General features: G+C 35.7%; 1 protein-coding gene across 1 annotated transcript in view; it reads left to right on the top strand.

Annotated features, from left to right (window-relative positions):
- Nucleotides 1–17,581, top strand: part of LOC103267205 (collagen alpha-1(XXIV) chain) — a 104,308-nt gene extending 86,727 nt beyond the window's left edge. The window contains exons 14-18 of the mRNA XM_021715929.1: nt 220–273; nt 2,152–2,205; nt 3,115–3,222; nt 15,799–15,852; nt 17,462–17,581. Of these exons, the coding sequence (XP_021571604.1) occupies nt 220–273; nt 2,152–2,205; nt 3,115–3,222; nt 15,799–15,852; nt 17,462–17,581 (390 nt within the window). The remainder of the gene's footprint in view (nt 1–219; nt 274–2,151; nt 2,206–3,114; nt 3,223–15,798; nt 15,853–17,461) is intronic.
- Nucleotides 17,582–20,980: the final 3,399 nt, after the last annotated feature.

Here is a 20,980-nt window from a genome sequence, read left to right as displayed (position 1 = left end):
AAGGGGAGGGTCTCTAAATTTTCACCACTGAATCCCCTACATCTGCCATACTTTGACAAACATGCACCATCTTGAAAGCAGGTGGAGGCCAGCATATATAAACTAGAAGTGTTGTGGAACTCCTGTCCCTAGACATCCCCTCCATAATTAGACACACAACACACATACTAACAATTTTCTACTAAGAAAAGAGTTTAATCATTCCCTGTGTTTCTTCAGGGAGATGTTGGACCTGCAGGCAGTCCTGGAGGAACTGGGGAACCAGGGTTACGGGTAAGTACTGGAAACTCTTTTAATCCACTGATCCACTTATTTCAGAGACTCAAAATGTATTACCTAAACACTTCAAAAATAGCATAATATGCCGAGTGCGGTGACTCACGCCTATAATCCCAGCACTTTGGGAGGCCAAGATGAAAGGATTGCCTGAGCCTGTGGGTTCGAGACCAGCCTGGGCAACTTGGCAAGACCTCATCTCTACAATAAATCAAAAAATTAGCCAGGTAGTTCCAGCTACCTGGAAGGCTGAGGTGGAAGGATCTCCTGAGCCCAGCAGATTGAGGCTGCAGTGGTTGTGAGCGTGCCACTGCACTGCAGCCTGGGTGACAGAGTGAGACTCCAACTCAAAAAAAAAGCATAATAAACTTCTGGTGTGTACATATAGAAAATGTTTGTTTTTTTTTTATGATTTCAAAAACGGCATGCCAAACCCAGTCCCCATTCTAATTTAGTAGCATTTAAAGTCTTAACCTCATACATCCTTTTCTCAAATTCAGGTACACTCCATAGAACCTTTGCCAAAAATGGGAAGTCACTGTGGTTGTCACTAATGTTAGCATTAAGAAGAAATTCACAAATACCAGTGATCAACTCTCAGGATATTTCCTGATCTAACAAGACAGATAAAAGATTGAAATCTAGTTTATATTTTAAAAAATAAACCTCTAATCATGCAAAGGTAGCAAGATACAAGGAAATAATTGTAGACAGTTGTAATCAAATAACTTAGAGAAGTTATACGAATATAGACAGCCTTTATTTTGAGCTGCAGTAAGGAATTTTTTTTCTCAATATAACACGCCCAAGATCATTTTAAGAGGCTTTTGTTCACTAAAAGGCAAAGTAGAGAGATATGTTTTACATCCAATTTTTTTCTTTTCAGTTATTCCTTTTTTGTGTGATGGTATGAGTGGGAGGTGAAGAAATTGGGAGTGTCAGCAATAGGAGAGAAGTATGAACGAGCAATAATTTACTTGTAATTAACTAAGGTATCAAGAAAACTAGTGCTGCCTTTACAGCTCCATAAAGTGTGGCTGTGCATTCCTGCAAGTTCTGTATCTAGAAGAAAGCTTCTTAATGTATCAGAACCTTAATCTTTGTCTCTCCTCTGAAAGGGAGAAAATACAGAACCTCTAAAAATGTGATAGAGAGATCATAACTGAATCAAATTGTATTAACCCATGTAAATTGAATATAGCAATGCACACTAATTTTATGAGATGCAGTATTTATGTTCCTTGAACTCGGAAACATAGGTCAAGCTGTACAAATTTCTAGCTAGCTGGGCTCGGTGGCTCAGCCTGTAATCCCACATCTTTGGGAGGCTGAGTGGATTGCCTGAGTGGATTGCCGCAGGTTCCCAACCCGCCCTGGCAACTTGGTTGAGACCTCATCTCTATAATAAAACAAAAAATTAGCCGGGTGTGGTAGCGCGCGCCTGTAGTTCCAGCTACTCGGAAGGCTGAGGCGGAAGGATCGCCAGAGCCCAGCAAGTCGAGGCTGTGGTGGCCGGGAGCGGCCACTGCACTCCAGTCTGGGTGACAGAGTGAGACTCCAACTCAAAATAAATAAATAAATAAATAAATAAATTTCTAGAGCTGCCAACTGGTTATATATTACATTTAATTATCCAAAATTTCTTAATATTCTGGGACCATCTTATATTGAATGTACAATACTCTGACTCTTTAAATCATCCGCAGCACTTTTCAAGGCAAATTAAATCATGATTATTATACTGTCACATCCCATTTAGAAATGAAGTAGCAATAAATGAACACAAACCTGCTATTTTGTGTATATTCTAGGGGCAAAAAAATAAGATAAATGATATGGCAAAAAATGAATTTTGCTATCTCTACTACAAAATAGGGTGAACCAGGAGCTCCCGGAGAAGAAGGTCTCCAAGGAAAAGATGGATTAAAGGTAAATTATACATTTTTTCTCTTTATTTTATTATTGAGATGTGGGGCACAAGTCAGGATTAGGCACATAAATAGTCTACGTGCAGGTGAAGTCTGGGCTTCCAACTGGTCGTCACTCCCCCTTGTTTAAGCTCAGGTACCCTTTGTGGTGCCATGTGTCCTCCCTTTTTCCTTCCTCCCCCGGCAGTGTCCCATGACTGCCAATCCCTTCCTTGTGATCAGTGTTCAGGACCCACTTATGAGTGAGAACATATAATATTCAGTTCTTTGTTTCTGTGTTAGACCACTAAGTATGATAGACTCTAAATTCATTCAGTTTGCTGAGAAGATCATAATTTTGTCCTTTATAGCTGAGAAATACTCCATCAAGTAAATGTACCAGCTTTCTTTATCCGGCCCACTTTTGATGGACAGCAGAGTTGGTTCCATGTTTTTTTGTTGTTGTTGTTGTTTTTTGGTGGTTTTTTTTTGAGTTGGAGTATTACTCTGTCACGCAGACTGGGTGCAGTGGCCGCTCCCGGCCACCGCAGCCTTGACCCGCTGGGCTCCAGCAATCCTTCCGCCTCAGCCTTCCAAGTAGCTGGAACTACAGGCGCACGCCACTATGCCCAGCTAATTTTTTTGATTTATTTTGGAGATGATGTCTTGCCAAGTTGCCCAGGCAGGTGTCGAACCCGCGGGCTCAGGCAATTCACTCACCTCGGCCTCCCAAGGCGCGGGATTACAGGCTGAGCCACCAAGCCCAGCCTTGGTTCCATGTTTTTGCTATTGTGAATAAAATTGATGTTTTGTAAATTTTTTAAAATATTAGACATAATTATTTTTGTATGCCAAACAAAACCCTGCTTATTCTGTGGTATAATTATTTCACTGCATTCTTTTAAAAAGAAACAAAAATATTGGGTTATAGGGAGTTCCAGGAGAAAGAGGCCTTCCTGGAGAAGATGGAGAAAAAGGAGAGATGGGCTTACCAGGAACTATAGGGCCCTTGGGTAGACCAGGTCAAATGGGCCTTCCGGTGAGTACTACTGGGTTTATTTTCAAATTTAACTGAACTCAGTGACTATATGTACACATGCACACACTTGTGAGCATGCACACAGACTCACACACACTGACTTCCTTGCATATCTAATGGACAATGAGAGAGGTGGAACTGTGGCTGGAGAAAGAGACAGATCAAGGACTGATTATCATCTCTTCTAAGATCCAAGGGGGACACACACTATTTCCATATGCCATGGAATATCTGTCATAAAGCATTTATAAGGGAATGCTTTGTGTCGTCTCATACTTAGTTTGATGGAATATTTTGGATCTTTATTCATAGAACTGACATTATTATCGTAATGTCTTCACTCCAGGATGAAATGAGAAATTCTTTGCAAGCAAAATTAAAGCTATCCTAAATTTCAGTCTTATCTCAAGGGAGATTCAGAGCATCATACTGAACAAATTATTTCATTTTGAGGCAAATGGAAGATGTGAATAGACAATGAGAATCAGATCTCTCTTGCTTAAATGCTTAATTTATGATATTTGATATATTCTTCCATATATGGTCTCCCTGGTCATTTTACTGTTTTACCTTACTGTTCCCTCTCCCTTGCCTCATTTATTTATTTATTTATTTATTTAGAGTCAGAGTCTCACTCTGTCACTCAGGCTATAGTGCAGTGCAATGGCATGCTCATGACCACTGCAGCCTCCACCTGCTGGACTCAGACAATCCTTCCACCTCAGCCTTCCAAGTAGCTGGAACTACAGGCGTGTGCTTCTATGCCCAGCTAATTTTTTGACTTATTGTAGTGACGAGGTCTTGCCTGGCTGGTCTCAAACCTGTGAGCCTAGGCAATCCTCTTGCCTCTGCCTCCCAAAGTGCTGGGATTCCAGGCATGAGCCACCGCGCCCTGCTTGCCTCATATCTTTAAACATAGTTTCTCCCTAAGATTGTCCTGTCTTCTCTAAGTTTTCTTGCCTTTGGAAATACCCTCCTAACTTAGGAGTCATTCCTTTGATCTTACCAGAAAATGATCTCTCTTTCCTCTGGACTCTTGACAGTCTTATTCTGCCTTTTAAAGATTGTACCTTGTGAGTATGTAAGTTCCTTGCCCCCGAGAAGTCATAGCTCTTCAAATCCAGGTGCCCTGTCTTTCCTCCTGCCTATAAACCACACTGCTGTGCTCCAATTTTTCCACATGGAGGCTCAGTGAAGACTGAAGAATTAATCGTGAATGCACTCATCACGCAAGCAGGCTAGGAGACAAAGCAGTGGTTTATAAAGTGTGTAATTTTCATGCGTTTTTCCTGTCCTCCTCTTTCTTTGGCTTCTAACCTCCTGATCACTGAATATAATTTTATTTATATACTCTCATGAGGCCGCCCCTGTCAGCGCAATTAGTTTTATAGAACTAAAAGGAAAGTTCTGTCTGGAATACAATAAATATCCTAAACGAAACACAAAGTGCCTATCTCACCATTCACATTCACCAATGACGATAATTCCTTTAGCAGCAATTAAAATAAGACTGTAACACCCCTTCCCCCAAAGTAACAGATAGTTGTGCCAACATATTCCAAAATGGCATTTGAAGAATGAAGACGAACCAGAAATGTCACATATTTGGGGGCACTGGGAAAAAGAATCTTTCCTTCCTTCAGTTTTACAGCAGTGGTAAAGTGCCACCTTCCTCCATAGTGCTGCCCTCTCAGTCCTGGAGAAGTGTGAAGGATCTTTCACTACAGCAAATACAAAGAATTGAGAATCCTCCCAAAGCTATTAAATGGCATTGGTCCAGACACTAAACAACATGATGTCATTTATATGCTCTCAAAGAATCCTCCCAATAACCTACAGATGTTATTATTCCCCATTTTACCAGTGGAAAGAACTCAGGCTCAGAAAGCTGAAAGACGTATACAAGATAATATAGCAGATAGCAGAACTGACACTAACTTATTGATTTTCTGGCTTATGTGTCTCCAAGCCTCACTTATCTGTGAGTTAGCCAATTTTGGCCCCATAGTTTGCCTTTCTGTGGTTCTTAACAGTTTTCATCTTTTCTGGAGGACTCTTCCATTCACATCAGGTCTAGACCCACAGGGAAGGCAAGTAACAAATGCCAAGAAAGTATGATTTTCTTCCTGATAATTCTTGTCTAATTTATTTTTTATGGAAAAAATCCATTAACAATTATTCATACCTTAGCATGGGTTTCTTAGCTCAACTAGCCCCGTTCCCTAGCAGAATCCTAAGAGTTGGTAGGGAGAAGGAAAAAACAAGTAAGAAAAAAGAAGGCCTAAACATACGCCATAGGATAACATACAAGGAGTCCCAGAGAGGGTGATGGGCCGAGAAGAGATGAAAAGGGAGCTCAAAACAAGGCATGGAAAAAGGATAAACACAGATTTCATCTGCTTCATAATTTTTCCCAGGAACAGTCCTGCCTAGGACACATCTTTGGTGCCTTTTTTTAGTAACAACACATGTGTGTTTCTTTTTTATTCTTTTTGTTGTTCTCCTTGGAATTTTAAATGCCTTTCAGTTTATAAACTCAATAAAAATACCATGGCATATTTTTTCAAAAGAATTTTATGATCCAAGGAACTATTGCTTAATCAGAGAGCCTGATGCTGGATTTATTTTTGCACTTTTAGAGCTCTTCCTTAGGCAATGTGACAAAGATGCTACCTTGGATTCTTACAAAGTAAACAAGAGAATAAAAGAAAAAAACGTTTTTTTTCAAGGAGAGAGAAAGTCTTCTTACTTCCTAGAAGACTGAGGAATAAGATCTGGATTGAAAACTAAGGCAAGGGAAGCATCAGTAACAAATTCTAAATCCAGAAGCTTTCTTTAAGCAGAAGGAAAAGTTGTATGTTCTGCGCTAGAATTCTGTTCTAAAATGTTCAGTTGCCTAAATGCATAGCTCTATATGAGAAAAGAATTGGGAAACATCTGAAAATTTTTTGAAAATCTGCCTGACTTATGGTTTGTCATTCATGCTTTAAAATCTACCACTATGGGATCTGAGATCTCAACAGATGTAGTGCTGTGAACCAAAGTTGAATGTGTTAAAACGAAATTGTCCTTTTTTTTTTGTCTTTGGGACAAAATTCAGTTGGATTTGTTGAACAGTAGTTTTCCAATCTGTTTAAGGTGGTATGTTATTAGCTAGAGGTAAATATCTTAAGATGGAATAAAATAAAGCACCCTTTTCTAAGGTCTTAAAAGTGAAGATATAAAGATGAGAGGAATATCAATAATAGTTATAAAAGAATGATAAGACCTATGTGGCCCTTATTTCTAAGACAGTTTCCTTGGAAACCCTGGAAAACAATCCTGGAAATTTGGAATCAGTGGCATTAAGGAGTAAAGAATTATCTAAATCTTTATCATCTGAATGGTTTCTGTGACTCTGGTGTTGGGCTAGTTTGTTCTGAATGGTTTCGTCATAAAGCAGCATGGAAATAGAAAGCCCTGCACCGACCACTGTGCAACCATTGTTCAAACTCTTGATCTCCCACTAAAGAGCTGTACATTTTTGGGTGAATCTTTCTTTGGTTTCTAAGTTCACATGTTACACATAATAAAGGGATTGGAGCTATCCAGAACCTCCCAAGATGGCTGCGTCAGGAAGGATGCTAAGTTAGCAGGGCTCTCTTCCTTCTATGCCTACATTAGTCAGAAAAGATCTTTGAATGTCCATGTAATATATTAGCTTTTATTTAAGTTTTCTTTGGAAAAAGTTCTTTGGCTTTAAAAAAGCATTAGCTTAGATTTCCTAAATTTTTATTCAGCCCTGCATACTGTGATTCTATAAAATGTATTTGTGCATTTTATAGTACCTAGCCAAAAACTCTGCCTATAGTACCTAGCCAAGAACTCTGCTAAACATCGGAGATAGGGAAGAAGACTTAGCAAGTTTCCTTATCTCAGACCATATAACCTAGTGGAGAATACTGACAGATTAAAAATCATTGCAGGGTATCATAACTCAGTGATGGGAATATACAGGTCGATAAAAGAGAATGTACTGGTTAAGGCTAGGAAAGCCAACTAGATGAAAGTAGAGAACGTATTTCAGCAACTGCAGTGAGGGAAGGTTTCTCTGAATAGGGGACAAGTAAATTGAGACCTGAAGAATGAAAAAGAACCCATCATGCAAAGACCGGGAAGATCCTTCAAGGCCGATGGAATGGCAAAGGCCAAGACGTAGAGGTGAGAATGAGCTAATAATTTTTTTTAGAAAACTAGAAGGAAACTGTAGCAGCTGCAGCATAATGAATAGTGAAAAGTTGTTCAAGGTGAACATGAAGAAGTAGGTAAGAAACAGATCATGAAGATGCCGTTGAAGGGTTTCAAGCGGAAAAGGAACATAGTCTCTGAGGGGAATTGCTCTAGAATGTCCAACTTCATTTGACAATATCTAGTATTATTGGTTATCTCGAGGGATGAAGTTATTTACAGGAAAAGAGCAAAGTAAATTTGAATTTTAAAATTATGTGATGCAACTGTGCACAGTAGCTCACACCTATAATCTGAGCGCTTTGGGAGGCCTAGGTGAGAAAATTGTCTGAGCCCACAAGTTCAAGACCAGCCTGGACAACTTGACGAGACCTCATCCCTGCCATAAATCAAGTAGAAAAATTAACCGGGCATGATGGTGCATGCCTGAAATTGCAGCTACTTGGAAGACTGAGACGGAAGGATCACCTAAGCCTAGCAGATCAAGGCTGCAGTGGCTATGAACATGCCACTGAACTCCAGCCTGGGCAAGAGTGAGACTCTGACTCAAAAAAAAAAAAAAAAAAAAAATTATGTGATGTGCTAAGACAATTTAATGAGCGAAAGAATGGGCTTTTCAAAAATGATGCTAAAACAACTGGATAACCCCATGCAAAAGAATAAGATTGACCCTTCCTTACACTATACACAAAAATTAACTCAAAATGGGTTATAGACCTAAATGTAAAACACGGGAAGCCGGGCATCACAGCACATGCCTATAATCTCAGCACTTTGGGACACCACAGCAGGAGGACCGCTTGAGGACAAGAGTTCAAGACCAACATGAGCAAGATAGCAAGACCCCATCTCAACAAAAAAACAAAAAGTAAAAAAAAAAACCAGGCATGGTGGTACACACTTATACTCCTAGTTACCTGGAGGCTGAGGCAGGAGGATCACTTGAACCCAGGAGTTTGAAGCTGCAGTGAGCTTTGATTGTGCCATTGTACTCCTGCCTGGACAACAGAGTTAGACCCTCTCTCTTTAAAAAAAAGAAGTTATGGGGAGAACACAGGAGTAAATCTTTGTGACTTTGAGTTAGGCAAAGGCTTCTAAGATAATAGCAAAAGCACAAGTAAATTAAAGAAAAAAGATAAATTAGACTTTATTAAAATTAAGTTTTTGCTTCAAAAGAAACAGTCAAGAAAGTGAAAAGACAACCTACAAAATGGGAGAAAATAGTCACAAGTCATGCATGATAAGTGACTTTGTATCTAGACTATATTAACAATTTAATAATAAAAAGGCAAATAACTTAATTGAAAAATGAGCAAGTGACTCATATTTCTCCAAAGAAGGTATACAGATGGACAAAAAGCAAAGAAAAGATGCTCAACATCATGAAAATGCGAATGCTGTCAGGAAAATGAGATACCACTTTATACCCAATAGGATGGTTATAATCAAAAAGGCAGAAAATAGTATTGAGTGTTAATACAAATATAGAGAAATTAGAACCTTTGTACATTGCTCATGGAATACAAAACTATGCAGTCTCTTTGTAAACCAGTGTGGGAGTTCTTCAGGATGTTAAACATGGACTGACCATATGACTTAGTGATTCTGCTCCTGGATATAAATCCAGGAGAACTGAAAACAGGTGTTCAAACAAAAACTTGTACGTGAGCATTTACAACATATTAATCATAATAGCCAAAAAATAGAAACAACCCAAATTATTTTCACCTAATGAATTAATACATAAAATGTGGAATATTATTTGACAATAAAAAGGAAAGATGTAATAATACATACAACATGGATGAACCTTGAAAACATTACACTAAGTAAAAGAAGCAAGTTACAAGAGACCACTTATTGTACTATTTCCTTTATATGAAATGTCCCAAGTAGGTGAATCTATAGAGAGAGAAAGTGGATTCGTGGTTGCCTATGGCTGGAAGGACTGGGAGGATATAGGAAGGGACTGCTCATGGGTATGAAAGGTTATTGGGGGTGATGAAAATGTTCTAAAATTGATTGTAGTGATGGTTGCACAACTGTGAGTATATTAATGTGAATTGTACACATTAAATGGAAACATAATTCATACACTTGGTATGTGAGTATCATGTACAAATGCATGTATGTATCATGTGATCATCACATACATAAATGTGAATTATTATCTCTTAATAAAGCTTTTAAAAATTGATGTGATGTGATACATCTGAAACAAAACAGTTACCCTCACAGAATTTTTAAAAATCAGTCGGGAAGCCGGGCTCGGTGGCTCAGTCTGTAATCCTGCGCCTTTGGGAGACTGAGGTGAATGGATTGTCTGAGCCCGAGGGTTCAAGACCCGCCCGGGCAGCGAGACCTCATCTCTACAATAAATCAAAAAATTCAGCTGGGCGTGGTAGTGCACGCCTGTAATTCTGGCTACTCGGAAGGCTGAGGCGGAAGGATCGCCGGAGCCCAGCAAGTCAAGGCTGCGGTGGCCGGGAGCGGCCACTGCACTCCAGTCTGGGTGACAGAGTGAGACTCCAACTCAAAAAAATAAAATTAAATTAAAAAAGCACTCGGGAATCCCAACTCTTTCCTCTATTTTATCAGTAGACATCAAGCTGATTATTTTCTATCAACATGGCATATGTATGACATTAAAAAATCATAATAGTGTTGTTGTTGTTGAAGAAACAGGGTCTGGCTGTGTTGCTCAGGCTGGGCTTGAATTCCTGGACCCAAGTGATCCTCCCACCTCAGTATCCTGAGTAGCTAAAACTACAGACACCCCCAAAAAAATATATATGTGTGTGTGTGTGTGTGTGTGTGTGTGTGTGTGTGTGTGTGTGTGTGTGTGTAGCATTCTTGTTTATGTAATTATTAAAGAAATCCATTTTAGCATGCACCTTGTAGAAAATGTTGCCATTTTTCCTATGTGCCCTGCAAGCCTCTAAATATAAAAATGGGTTGCAGTGAATAATGTTAACCTTTAACATTTGGAAGCAAAATATTACCTATGCATTTCAGGACAAGGAATGAAATAAACAAGCCTAATCCCAGTGGAAATTTACCCCCTCAAGAACAACAACAAAGCTTTGAAGAAAAAAAGTGAGCAAAAGTACCAAGGAAGATCTTCCTGATTATAAAAGACAAGAAAATACAATACAGAATAAAGCAACCCCTTTTCTCACACATAAGGGGGCCTTCAAATGTGTACAAAAGCTCACTGTGCAATAGGTTTTGAAAGTTATAATTCATTAATGTGTTATAACTGATTTGGCAAGCTTTCAAAAATAAAATATACTAAAAAAACTTAAAAATTATCTCTGGCTTTAAACAGGTTATGATATCTATGTGAAGATTCATGGTGTCCTAAAATAAATCATCATTGTTTTTATTATTATATTCATTTCTTTTACATTGTTGATCGTACCTTTAGATTTTTTTTAGTTAAAATACTTAATTTTCACATCTTGTCATGATTTAAAATTTTGCTATTAAACTTTGTACTTTAAAAAAAAAGTTCACTGTGCAAAAAAATTCCTAATCCATATGTTCTATTTCCTAGAAGCTAAAAAAATTACAAAAATCTCCTGTTACATTTGACTTTTTAGTCACAAACTTGGGTCTTACTTTCAATATTTAGTACATGCTCTTTAAAAAGTTATTTTCCTACAAATGAATACCTAGTAGACTATCATACTGTCTGATTAAGGCTAATTATTTTCAACTTCGGGCATGCATTCTGTCATTCATTTATTCACTTATGAAATCTTTATTAAGCATCAGCTGTATTCCAGGCACAGTTCTGGATACTAATATTACAACAGGGAGCAAACAGACAAGATTCCTGCTGTCATAAAATTTATAGTAATTTATATTCCAATGTGGAAAGACAATGTGAGCAAGAAAGTTAAACAAGTTTCAAGACCAAAAAAAAAAACACCAAGTTTCAAATAAAATTAACCAGATCACTGACCATTGGGCGCAGCTATCTGGAGATCAATTGGTGAACTAGAAAAGAACAGCTTCAGGGGTAGGATGAAAACAAAAGCCCAAATGGAGAGAGATGGAGAAGTCAGAAAATAGTGACAGTGAGCATAAGCGTGTCTTTCAAAAAGTGTGATGTGAGGGTGAGACAGTGAATGGAACTAGAAAAGTTTGTAAGAAATAGGAGAGAAGGCAGGGAGGAAGACACATAAGGTCAAGGTGTGTTTGTGTGTCTGTTTTTAACAAGTAATTTTAATCATGTTTGAATGTTGTTGGAAATGATCCAGTCAAGAGAGAGAAATGGATAGTGCAAGTAAGGGAGGGCCTTGAATAAATCAGAGGGCGCGGACTTCAGAGCACAAGAGAGGAGCTGGCCTCACACAGGGAAGGATGCTTCCTGTAAGTAATGAAAATGTAAGTTGTCACTCAGAGTAATAACAAATGCCTCAATTAGGCATTCTTATGAGACTAATGCTTGTCACCAGTGTCGGCACTTTTATTTTTATGTTGATTATGTACTGCAGATCCACACATTTTTATTAATATTTAAATATGTATGTAAGCACAGTGTTGCCAAAATTGAATTATTCATTGATGGTAGCATCACTGTATATCAGCTGATACGTGAATGCTTAAATCCAGAGTAGTGTGAAGTGCTGATATAATCAAGGGGCTTGTGAATTCCCTTGGCATCAGTATTGCAACAGAGGTTTAACATTTTAAAAATTATGAATGTAAGTCACATATTCACAAATTAAATAAATAAAAATACAACCATCTCCATAGATAAAACAAAGAGCAGTTAGTAAAATTTAATATCCACACATTAGCTATAACATTAATGGTGAAATATCAAAGAAATAGCTAAGATTACCACTATTCACTATTTCCATTTAACATTTGAGTCCCAGCCAGTACAGCCAAAAATTAAAAATAATAATCGACAAATTACAAGAACTAATGAGAGTTCACCAAGATGCTACCTATTAAATTAATATACATAAATAAGCCAAGTACTGTGTTATATCTGTACTCCCATCCACTCAGGAGGCTTTGGTGAAAGGATCACTCAAGCCCAGGAATTTGAATGTAGCCTGGGCAACATACCAAGACCCCATCTCTAAATAAATAAATAAATTAGTCAAATCAATGTACAGAAATTCTATTGTTCCTCATCAGCAACAAACAGTTAGAAAGATATTTTTAAATAAAATCTGCAACACAATTAGCAACAAAATTAATATTTAGGGATAAATCTAAATGAAATATTTGTAAAAATATTGTAGAAACTTTTTGCAATTAAAATTATGTAACAGTTTGTTAAAGAAAAACAAAATAGATATTTTATATTCATGATAGGGATACTCAATATCATGAAATTATCAATTCTCCCCTAAATTTGTTAATACATTTAGTCAAAATCCTTATGGGTTTTTAAAATAAAACTTGATTGATGAAAAGTGATATTAGAATTTATGTAGAAAACCGAAGGACAAATATTAAGACAGTTTTAAAGAACAAGCTATGCAGAAGTGGGGGAGTTGGCAGAGGAGGTGAAAGGGAGAACTTGACCTAATTGATGTCTTAACTACCTATTAAAGCTAGAATAATTAAGTTAGTGTCACACTCATTCACAAAGACTGACCAACCGACCAATAGAGTCAGAAGATAGCCTAGAACCAGATCAAAGTGTATTTTGAAGCTTGATTTTTGATAAATTGATTATAAGGAAATGATGAACTATTCAATAAGTGGTACAAATACAATTGGCTATCCAAATTGGGGAAAAAACACACACAAATGTGCACAACCACACACACAAAGAATTAAATTCCAATTGTATTGAATATTTCATTGTTAAAATAAAAATTTTATCATTCTTAGGGGAACATTTAAGAGAATATTTTATGACCTCATGAGGGCAGGGAAAACAGTAAGCTTCTCTTAAAACACAACACTAAAAGAAACAGAAAGAAAATATTGATAAAGTTGTCTACATTAAAATTGAAAACTTGTATTAATCAAAGTTGTAATAAAGTGAAAAAATAAGCTGCAGGCCGGGAGAAGAAATCTGTGATAAATAAAATGAACAAAATGCCAATGTATATAAAAGCATTCATATATATATACATATATGTACACATATACCCATATCTCACTCAATATGAAAAGGACAGCCTAGTAAAATAATGGACAGAAAATAGAAAACAGAAATTAACACATAGATGTCCAATAACTTTATGATTGGATAGTCATCTCCTTAATAACCAGTAATATAAATTGAAAACATAAATAACATCATCCTTCTACCCATATTAGGTCTGATAGCGCCAAGCATTATAGGAGATATGAAGTAAATGAAACTCTTAAACTTTGTTGTGGGGGTGTACATTGGCAAAACAGCTTTTTTTCGGTTCTTGAAGATACACATATCCTCAGTTCAGCAATTCAGCTCCAAAGTATAGACCCTAAAAACCTCAACAGGAGCACACAGAAACGTGTACACAGTGTTTATTGTAGCATTCTCTATAGAGGAAGAAAAGAAAACACCAACCAAAGCAAGTTAATCAGTAGGAAAAATGACTAAATAAGTTGTGGTTAGATAATAGCATGGAATCCTGTAGCAGTAATAAAAGAGAATGAGTGAATGAAAGACACTGTTCAGAAACAGAATGTGGCATTTTGAAAAAGTTTCAAAGGAACACATAGAATATGGTATTACTTTTTTAATGTTTAAAAAGATGCAAAATAACCTTAGGATGCTTGGAAATACATACAAATGGAGTGAACGTATTAAGAAATGCCTGGAAACAATAAAATCCAGGACAGTGACTGCACCTAGTGGGCAAAAAGGATAATGTGTTTGGACAGGTGTATGTCTACGGGACTTCAAGTATATATTTCTTACAGTGAGTGATAGGTACATGGGTTTTCACTGTACCTTTTAGCATTGTACGTATATTTAAATATTGCATAATACACTTTGTAAAAACAGCAGAAGTTAGTGAGAACTAACATTTATTGAGCTTTTCATTGTTAGTCTAGTCCTTTCTAAGCTTTACATACATTATTTTACCTAATCTCAGTAGCCCGTTGAAGAGATTAGATTATTCCACTTTTATTTAGCAGGAAACCAAGGCCTTTAGAAATTAACTAATCGACCTATGGCCATCTGGCTATTAGGTGCCGTTGCCAGAAAATGAAACTGAAGCAATCTGACTTTTAAAAGCTCACACCCTTCATGTCTATGAAAATTAATCGACCTTTTTTTGAAAAGGCTTCATTAAGAGCAAAGTCCTCAGGATAGTGCAACTATCATTTCTACCTCTGGATGCAGCTGTAAGTACAGCAATAGAGCGTGACAGCTTTGGCCTCCAATTCCAGCGACTTTCAGAGGCTGGAAGAGCATTTGCTCAGGAGCACAGGGCATGAGTCATTTCCTTAGGTATCTGTTTATTCGTTCAACAAATATTTATCAAGAGCCTACATAGCACAGTGGTAAACCACAATTTATTTCTTGTCTACATCATCTTTGCTGCTTGCCAAGCTTTTGGGACACAAATTTGAGATTTCCATTTTCATTTCCAACTAACGCAAGGAATGTTGTGATTAATTATTAGCCATTTTAGAACTTGCGACCTGGCTTACTGTGGCTCTCACTTAAGCCTAACCGTTGTTGATCTGAAAATTCACATGGTGTCTCACTTTTTCCTTTAAAAAGTGTATATTGAAAACTTTTAATCTACTTTTGGCTAAACAGAGTACAGATTAAAGTGAAAATGTTATTTTAAACCATTTAATATGGCTACCTCCTTTTCCTTCCTGTATTTCCTTCTCTTCTTTCTTTTTCCACAGATCTAAGAATATCTATTTAACGCTCTCTACTCCAGTGAGGCTGTGAGATTTTCCTTGATCATGTATTAGATATATTTTTATAATCCTGTATTTCATACAAGATGATCAGCTCATAAGAGCTCATAGAAATGCTGAAATGGGTGCACTTGGATTTGCTTTGTTTTTAAAAATTTTTTTTAATATTCTGTGACATAGAAAGCATGGGTTTACTTTAACTACATTCTTACTAATTAAAATGAGTATATGAAACCAAGTGATATTCTTTCTAGAATAATGAACAGTGTAATTTCGTCTACCTTGGCCAGTTTGTGTATGTGAACTTTATAGTTAGCCACAGTTATACCTCTAAATCATTATGACCTCTTTTAAAATAATAATACAGACATAATGTTGTTGAAAAGTAACCTTCATTTTTACTTAGTAGTCAAATCAGTCATTATCTAATATAAATATTTAAACACTTCATCTTGTCTTTCCTTTAACTATTTATTTCCTTTTTCATGCTGAATATTTCAGGGACCTGAAGGAACTATGGGAATTCCAGGACAAAGAGGTCATCCAGGAAAAAAGGTGATTTTTTTTTTTTTAGTGCTGTTTTTCTTTCTTCTGATGTGCTCAGAACTCCATAGAATGCTGTCATGGTTTTATTTGCACTAGATACAAAGTAAGGAAGAATTCTAAATTTGGCCTAAAAAGATACATCTTTATATATTAATATTTAATTCCAGATAGGCATACTTATTGCCTTGATTATTTGAAGGCAAATTTTCCAGTTTGCAGTTTGTAAAAAAAAAAACTGGCTTTTCTTTAGTCTCCTGTTTGCCAAAAATTCTTTTCATAGACCATGGGCAAGAAAAGAGATAAAAGGAAAACACTATACTTTTGTACTATTTGTGCTATTCAATAAAAGCTTTAATAAAATATTTGTGGGAAAAGAATATGATTATAATTGTTTTAGGGTTTGTCATTAAAGTGTTCATCTAAATTGGAAAGGTGAATGATTGTTTTTCTTTTTTCTATATATTAGGAACACAAATCAAGAATATTTTTGTTTATATTTTACTAAAAGGGATATTTTTAAAATTCTAGTACATTATAATGAAAAATTTATCTTTGGGGTTGGTAATTTGTTCAAATATTGATAAAATATAGGAACGATTTTCCCACTGACTATGACAGTTTAGAATATATTTATTATAATTAACTTCAAATCACACCATATTCTGGTTCCCAAAGTCCAATTCTGGCATTTCTGTAGATATACACCTAGTTCATCTTTCTCAAGATTTTTGGAACAGTAGAAGCCATAATAACTAATAAAGATAAATGAATGAATGTAACTTTTAGTTGCCATTATGCCGATGAAAACGACCCCGATATTGAAATCTCTTTCTTTGTACATAGTTTTATGTCAAAAATCAGCACTGGTAGTGAGACAATGCAAGTCTTTACAACAACCTGCACCCCTGGGAAAGCAAAATAAAACTTATAAACTATTATGGATACCAAAAATTCCTGACTGTGTTCACAGTTTAGTTTTTCTTTGTGTCTTCTTGATTATCAATAATAAAACAGGTTGGTTCCTGCCTTCAGAAAAATGAATAATAATGCAATGTTGCATAAGAGCAGCTGTATTTTGGGGGCTAAGGAGAGGTCAGTCGATCTAATGAAAAACAGAAGGCAACTAGTTTTCAGAAAGATGTAAAATGATATAAAAATATTACGGATGCAAGAGAGTCATGGTCCTGAATATACAGAACTGGAGCTTTTTTGGCATTGAACAGACAAGTCTGTAGAAACAAACTTGTCATAGGGCCTGTGTTGTCTCATAATAATATATGCATGTGCACATACATAACAAAATTCAAAGTAAGAAAAAATAGATGATTTGGGATTCAACATAAGCACCAGATATCCTCTGCTTGTTTGCGCAAAATTATTTTTTAATCTTCTTTTCCCCAAATTACTTTTATCCCTAGAATAATTTGTATGGTTATGGTATGTTATTAGTGATGATCCGTGATACCAACTTAAAGCAAAGTTGCTATTTCTAGAATTTTGCATACTGAGTATCCTCTGTAGTTATTCAGGTATATGATATCATTAATGAATCTAAGTATATTTTGTTTTTTTGTTTTGTCTTGTTTTTGCTTTTCTTTCTTACTAATATCATCCACAGGGCGATAAAGGACAAATAGGACCCACAGGAGAAGTTGGAAGCAGAGGTCCTCCTGGACAAACCGGGGAAAGTGGTCCTAAGGGTACCAGAGGAACTCAGGGTGCTGTGGTCAGTATTTGATTTGCTTCCAGAACCAAGCCACTGTGGATGGGAAAGAAATGTATCCATGCCCTAAAAGCCTCTTCCCCTGATTAACTTTACAGAAAAGGCAATAGTTCCACTGAAAATAATCTACCTCCATGGGATGAGGAGAATTGTAAGCATTCCACAGTACTTAAATGGCTTAGTGGTTTCTGGACACGAAAAAGGAAAGGGAAAAAAACTGAAAATGGAAATAAAATATGAAATGAGGTTTTTAAAAATCAGATTATAACTCCTAACCAAAGTAGGAAAATTTATATGGCTAGCTCTTAAAATTGGGATTTAATATCTGTATAAAACGATGCTGTCATGGTTAGCAAATTGCTTTGAAAATTAGGTTTACTTGAAATGGGTTTTCTTTCTATTCTTGGAGAAAAAAATACTTTATCTGGAGATTATTTTTCTTAACAACTGTGATAAATCTACTTACATCTAATTATATCTTTCATCTTTTCGTGAACTTTGCATGATGTTGGGAGCAAGAATAATGTGATACTTATGAACCTCTAATGGCAAAATTATATTTGGGCCTGTTCAGAAAAATCACAGCATGAAAGAGATGCAAAATATTTTTAAAAATTTTTTTAATTTAGTCTTCTGGCTATTTTATAAACTTATTTACAAAATACTTATATACTTCCTAGTCTCCACTTAAATGTCACAAATGCTAGACTTTTCACCAAGACTTTTTGGAGAATTACATAATCTATTTGCTGTCTGAGGACAGTTTGCCTCAGGCTCTTTCTAAGTATTCCTTATTGTTACCTAGACTTTTTTACTTTCTTTTAAATTACTAATATTTCTCTGTCTTTAGCCTATATGTTCAAAAACATTCAATACTGTGATTTTTTTTCAGTTTTGACACATTACCAAACTACTTTCCCAAAGATTTTGACCAAATTTGCACTCCTGCCACCAAAATTTAATATTAATCCTTTTGATGTTTGCCAGTCTGGTGAGAAAGCATATCTCATTTTTCTATTTACATTTCTCCTATTGCAACTAAGTAATTTGCATTTTTTTTCCTCCAATAGTTGCCTATTCATGTCTATTATACTTCATATTTTTCTACTGGGATGTTGTCTTTTTCTTATTGATTTGTATGTTACAAAATACACTACGAATATATTTCCCTTTCTATCATTTACCTTTTAATTTTGTCCATGATATCTTTTGTTACATAGAACATTTTAATTTTTACATAAAATTTTCAGTCTTTTCCCTGAGAGTTACTGTGTATTATTTCTTCATTAGAAATGCCTTCCCTACCTAAATTATATAAACATATTCTTTAGACATGTGGAGTTAACTTTTTGGTATATGAGTTATAGAAAACTAATTTTATTTTTTCTAAATTGATAGACAGTTGTCCCTATTCCACTTGTTGAGCAATCTATTTCCTGCTTTTCTAAAATGCTATCCTTACCATAAACTAAATTCTCAAGTATTCATTGGTCTGTTTTCATCCAATTTGCTTCTCTCAATCTAGTAATCTGATTTGGGGACAATAACATACTTTTTTTTTTTTTGAGTCGGAGTCTCACTCTGTCACCCAGACCGGAGTGCAGTGGCCGCTCCCGGCCACCGCAGCCTCGACCTGCTGGGCTCCGGCGATCCTTCCACCTCAGCCTTCCAAGTAGCTGGGACTACAGGCGCGCGCTACCACGCCTGGCTAATTTTTTTGATTTATTGCAGAGATGAGGTCTCGCCTGCCCAGGCGGGTCTCGAACCCTCGGGCTCAGGCAATCCACTCCCTCAGCCTCCCAAAGGCGTGGGATTACAGGCTGAGCCACCGAGCCCGGCTGACATACTATTTTAATTACTATACTATTACAGGGCAAATACTCTATAATTAATTTTTCAAAAAAGTTTGGCTCTTATTATGATTTTCTCTTTCATATGAACTTTAGAATTGACACATCATTTTCCTTTGATATTGAATCTTTCTCTAGAGAAACACCATATCTACATATATTTACTCCTATCTACATATATATCTTTCAGTAATTTTTTTTTTTTTTCTTATCTCTGTTCCAAAACTTACTTGTTAGGCTTATTCTTAGTTTGCTTTTCGGGTTTTTTTTAAATGGGTTTTCTTCTCAGTGTTTAAATCATTCTTTTTCCATTACATCATCTTAGGGGTGCTGTTTAAGAAAACTGTTTACTTTTGTATTTTGATCTTATATCCACTTTGATGAATGTAGATGATTCCCGTAGATTCTTTAGGTAAATATCATCAGGTCTCCTTATTTGTTTTCCTGACTTACTACATGGACTAGAACTTGTATTATAGTTGTGAATAGAAGTCATGACAGGGGAGATCTTGTCTTGTGGGCCTGTCTTTAGTGAAAATGCTTCTAATGTTTTATTGTCAAGTGTTGTTTACAATTGTTTTTTTAAACATACCCTTTATTATTTTAAAGAAATTTCCTTTTTAAGTGAGAGTTTGGATCAAGAGTAGATATTGAACTGCTAAAAAATTTTTTAAATGATCAAATATTTTTTCAATATTTGTTTCAGTAAGTCCCTGCTTTCTCTCTTTTGTTGATATAAGGAAATTCATTAATAGAATTTCAAAAGTTGAATCAACCATGCATTCCTAGGATAAATCTTACTTAGGTATGATTTTATTATTCTTTTAATGCTTCCTGGATTCATTTTTTCTAATATTTTATTTAAGAGATTTATTTTTGTTTATTGCGTTTAGTTCATCTTAGGAATTTTGTATCTGTATTTGTAAGCAAAATATAGGGCTGTGTTTTGGTTTTTTTTTTTAGTGTGTACTACCCTGTTGGGTTTGAGTATAAGAGTTAAGCAAGCCTTATAAAATGGGTTGGTAAATTTTCCATATTCTTCTGTACTCTGTAACAGTTTAGAACATAGATATTATCTGCTCTTCACAGGATTTGATAAAAATTGCCTTTAAAACAATCTGATGCCTGATGTTATTTTATTAGTCTTTAACTTTCTTTTCAAATTTTGTCTCTCCTTGAATAAAGTTGTAAAGTTTGTTCTCAAACATCATCTATTTGACCTAGATTTTTATATTTAATGGATAAAACTTGTAATTACTATTTTCTTATCATTAAATTTTTTTTCCTATGGTTATGTTGTTATTTTTGTTCCTAGTGTTTTATTGTGTCTTTTCTTTTTCTTCATCAGATTTGCCAAAGATTTTGCTATTTTATTAGTCAGTTCAAAGAGTCTACTTTGTTTTTTACTCAACTTTTATTTATGGATTTCTGTTTATATTAATCTTCTCTTTTCTTTGGGCTTATTTTATAGTTTTTTATCTTCTTGAATTAAATATCTAGCTCATTTATTTTATTTCTTTAATTTATTTCATGCATATGAAGCCACTTGGGGTTTTTTTGGTGT

This window comes from Carlito syrichta, unplaced genomic scaffold (assembly GCF_000164805.1).
Source record: "Carlito syrichta isolate Samal-C Ts95f unplaced genomic scaffold, Tarsius_syrichta-2.0.1 Scaffold308051, whole genome shotgun sequence".
Classification (NCBI taxonomy): domain Eukaryota; kingdom Metazoa; phylum Chordata; class Mammalia; order Primates; family Tarsiidae; genus Carlito; species Carlito syrichta.
The sequence above is the reverse complement of the archived record's forward strand: the minus strand, read 5'-3'. Positions and strand labels throughout refer to the sequence as shown.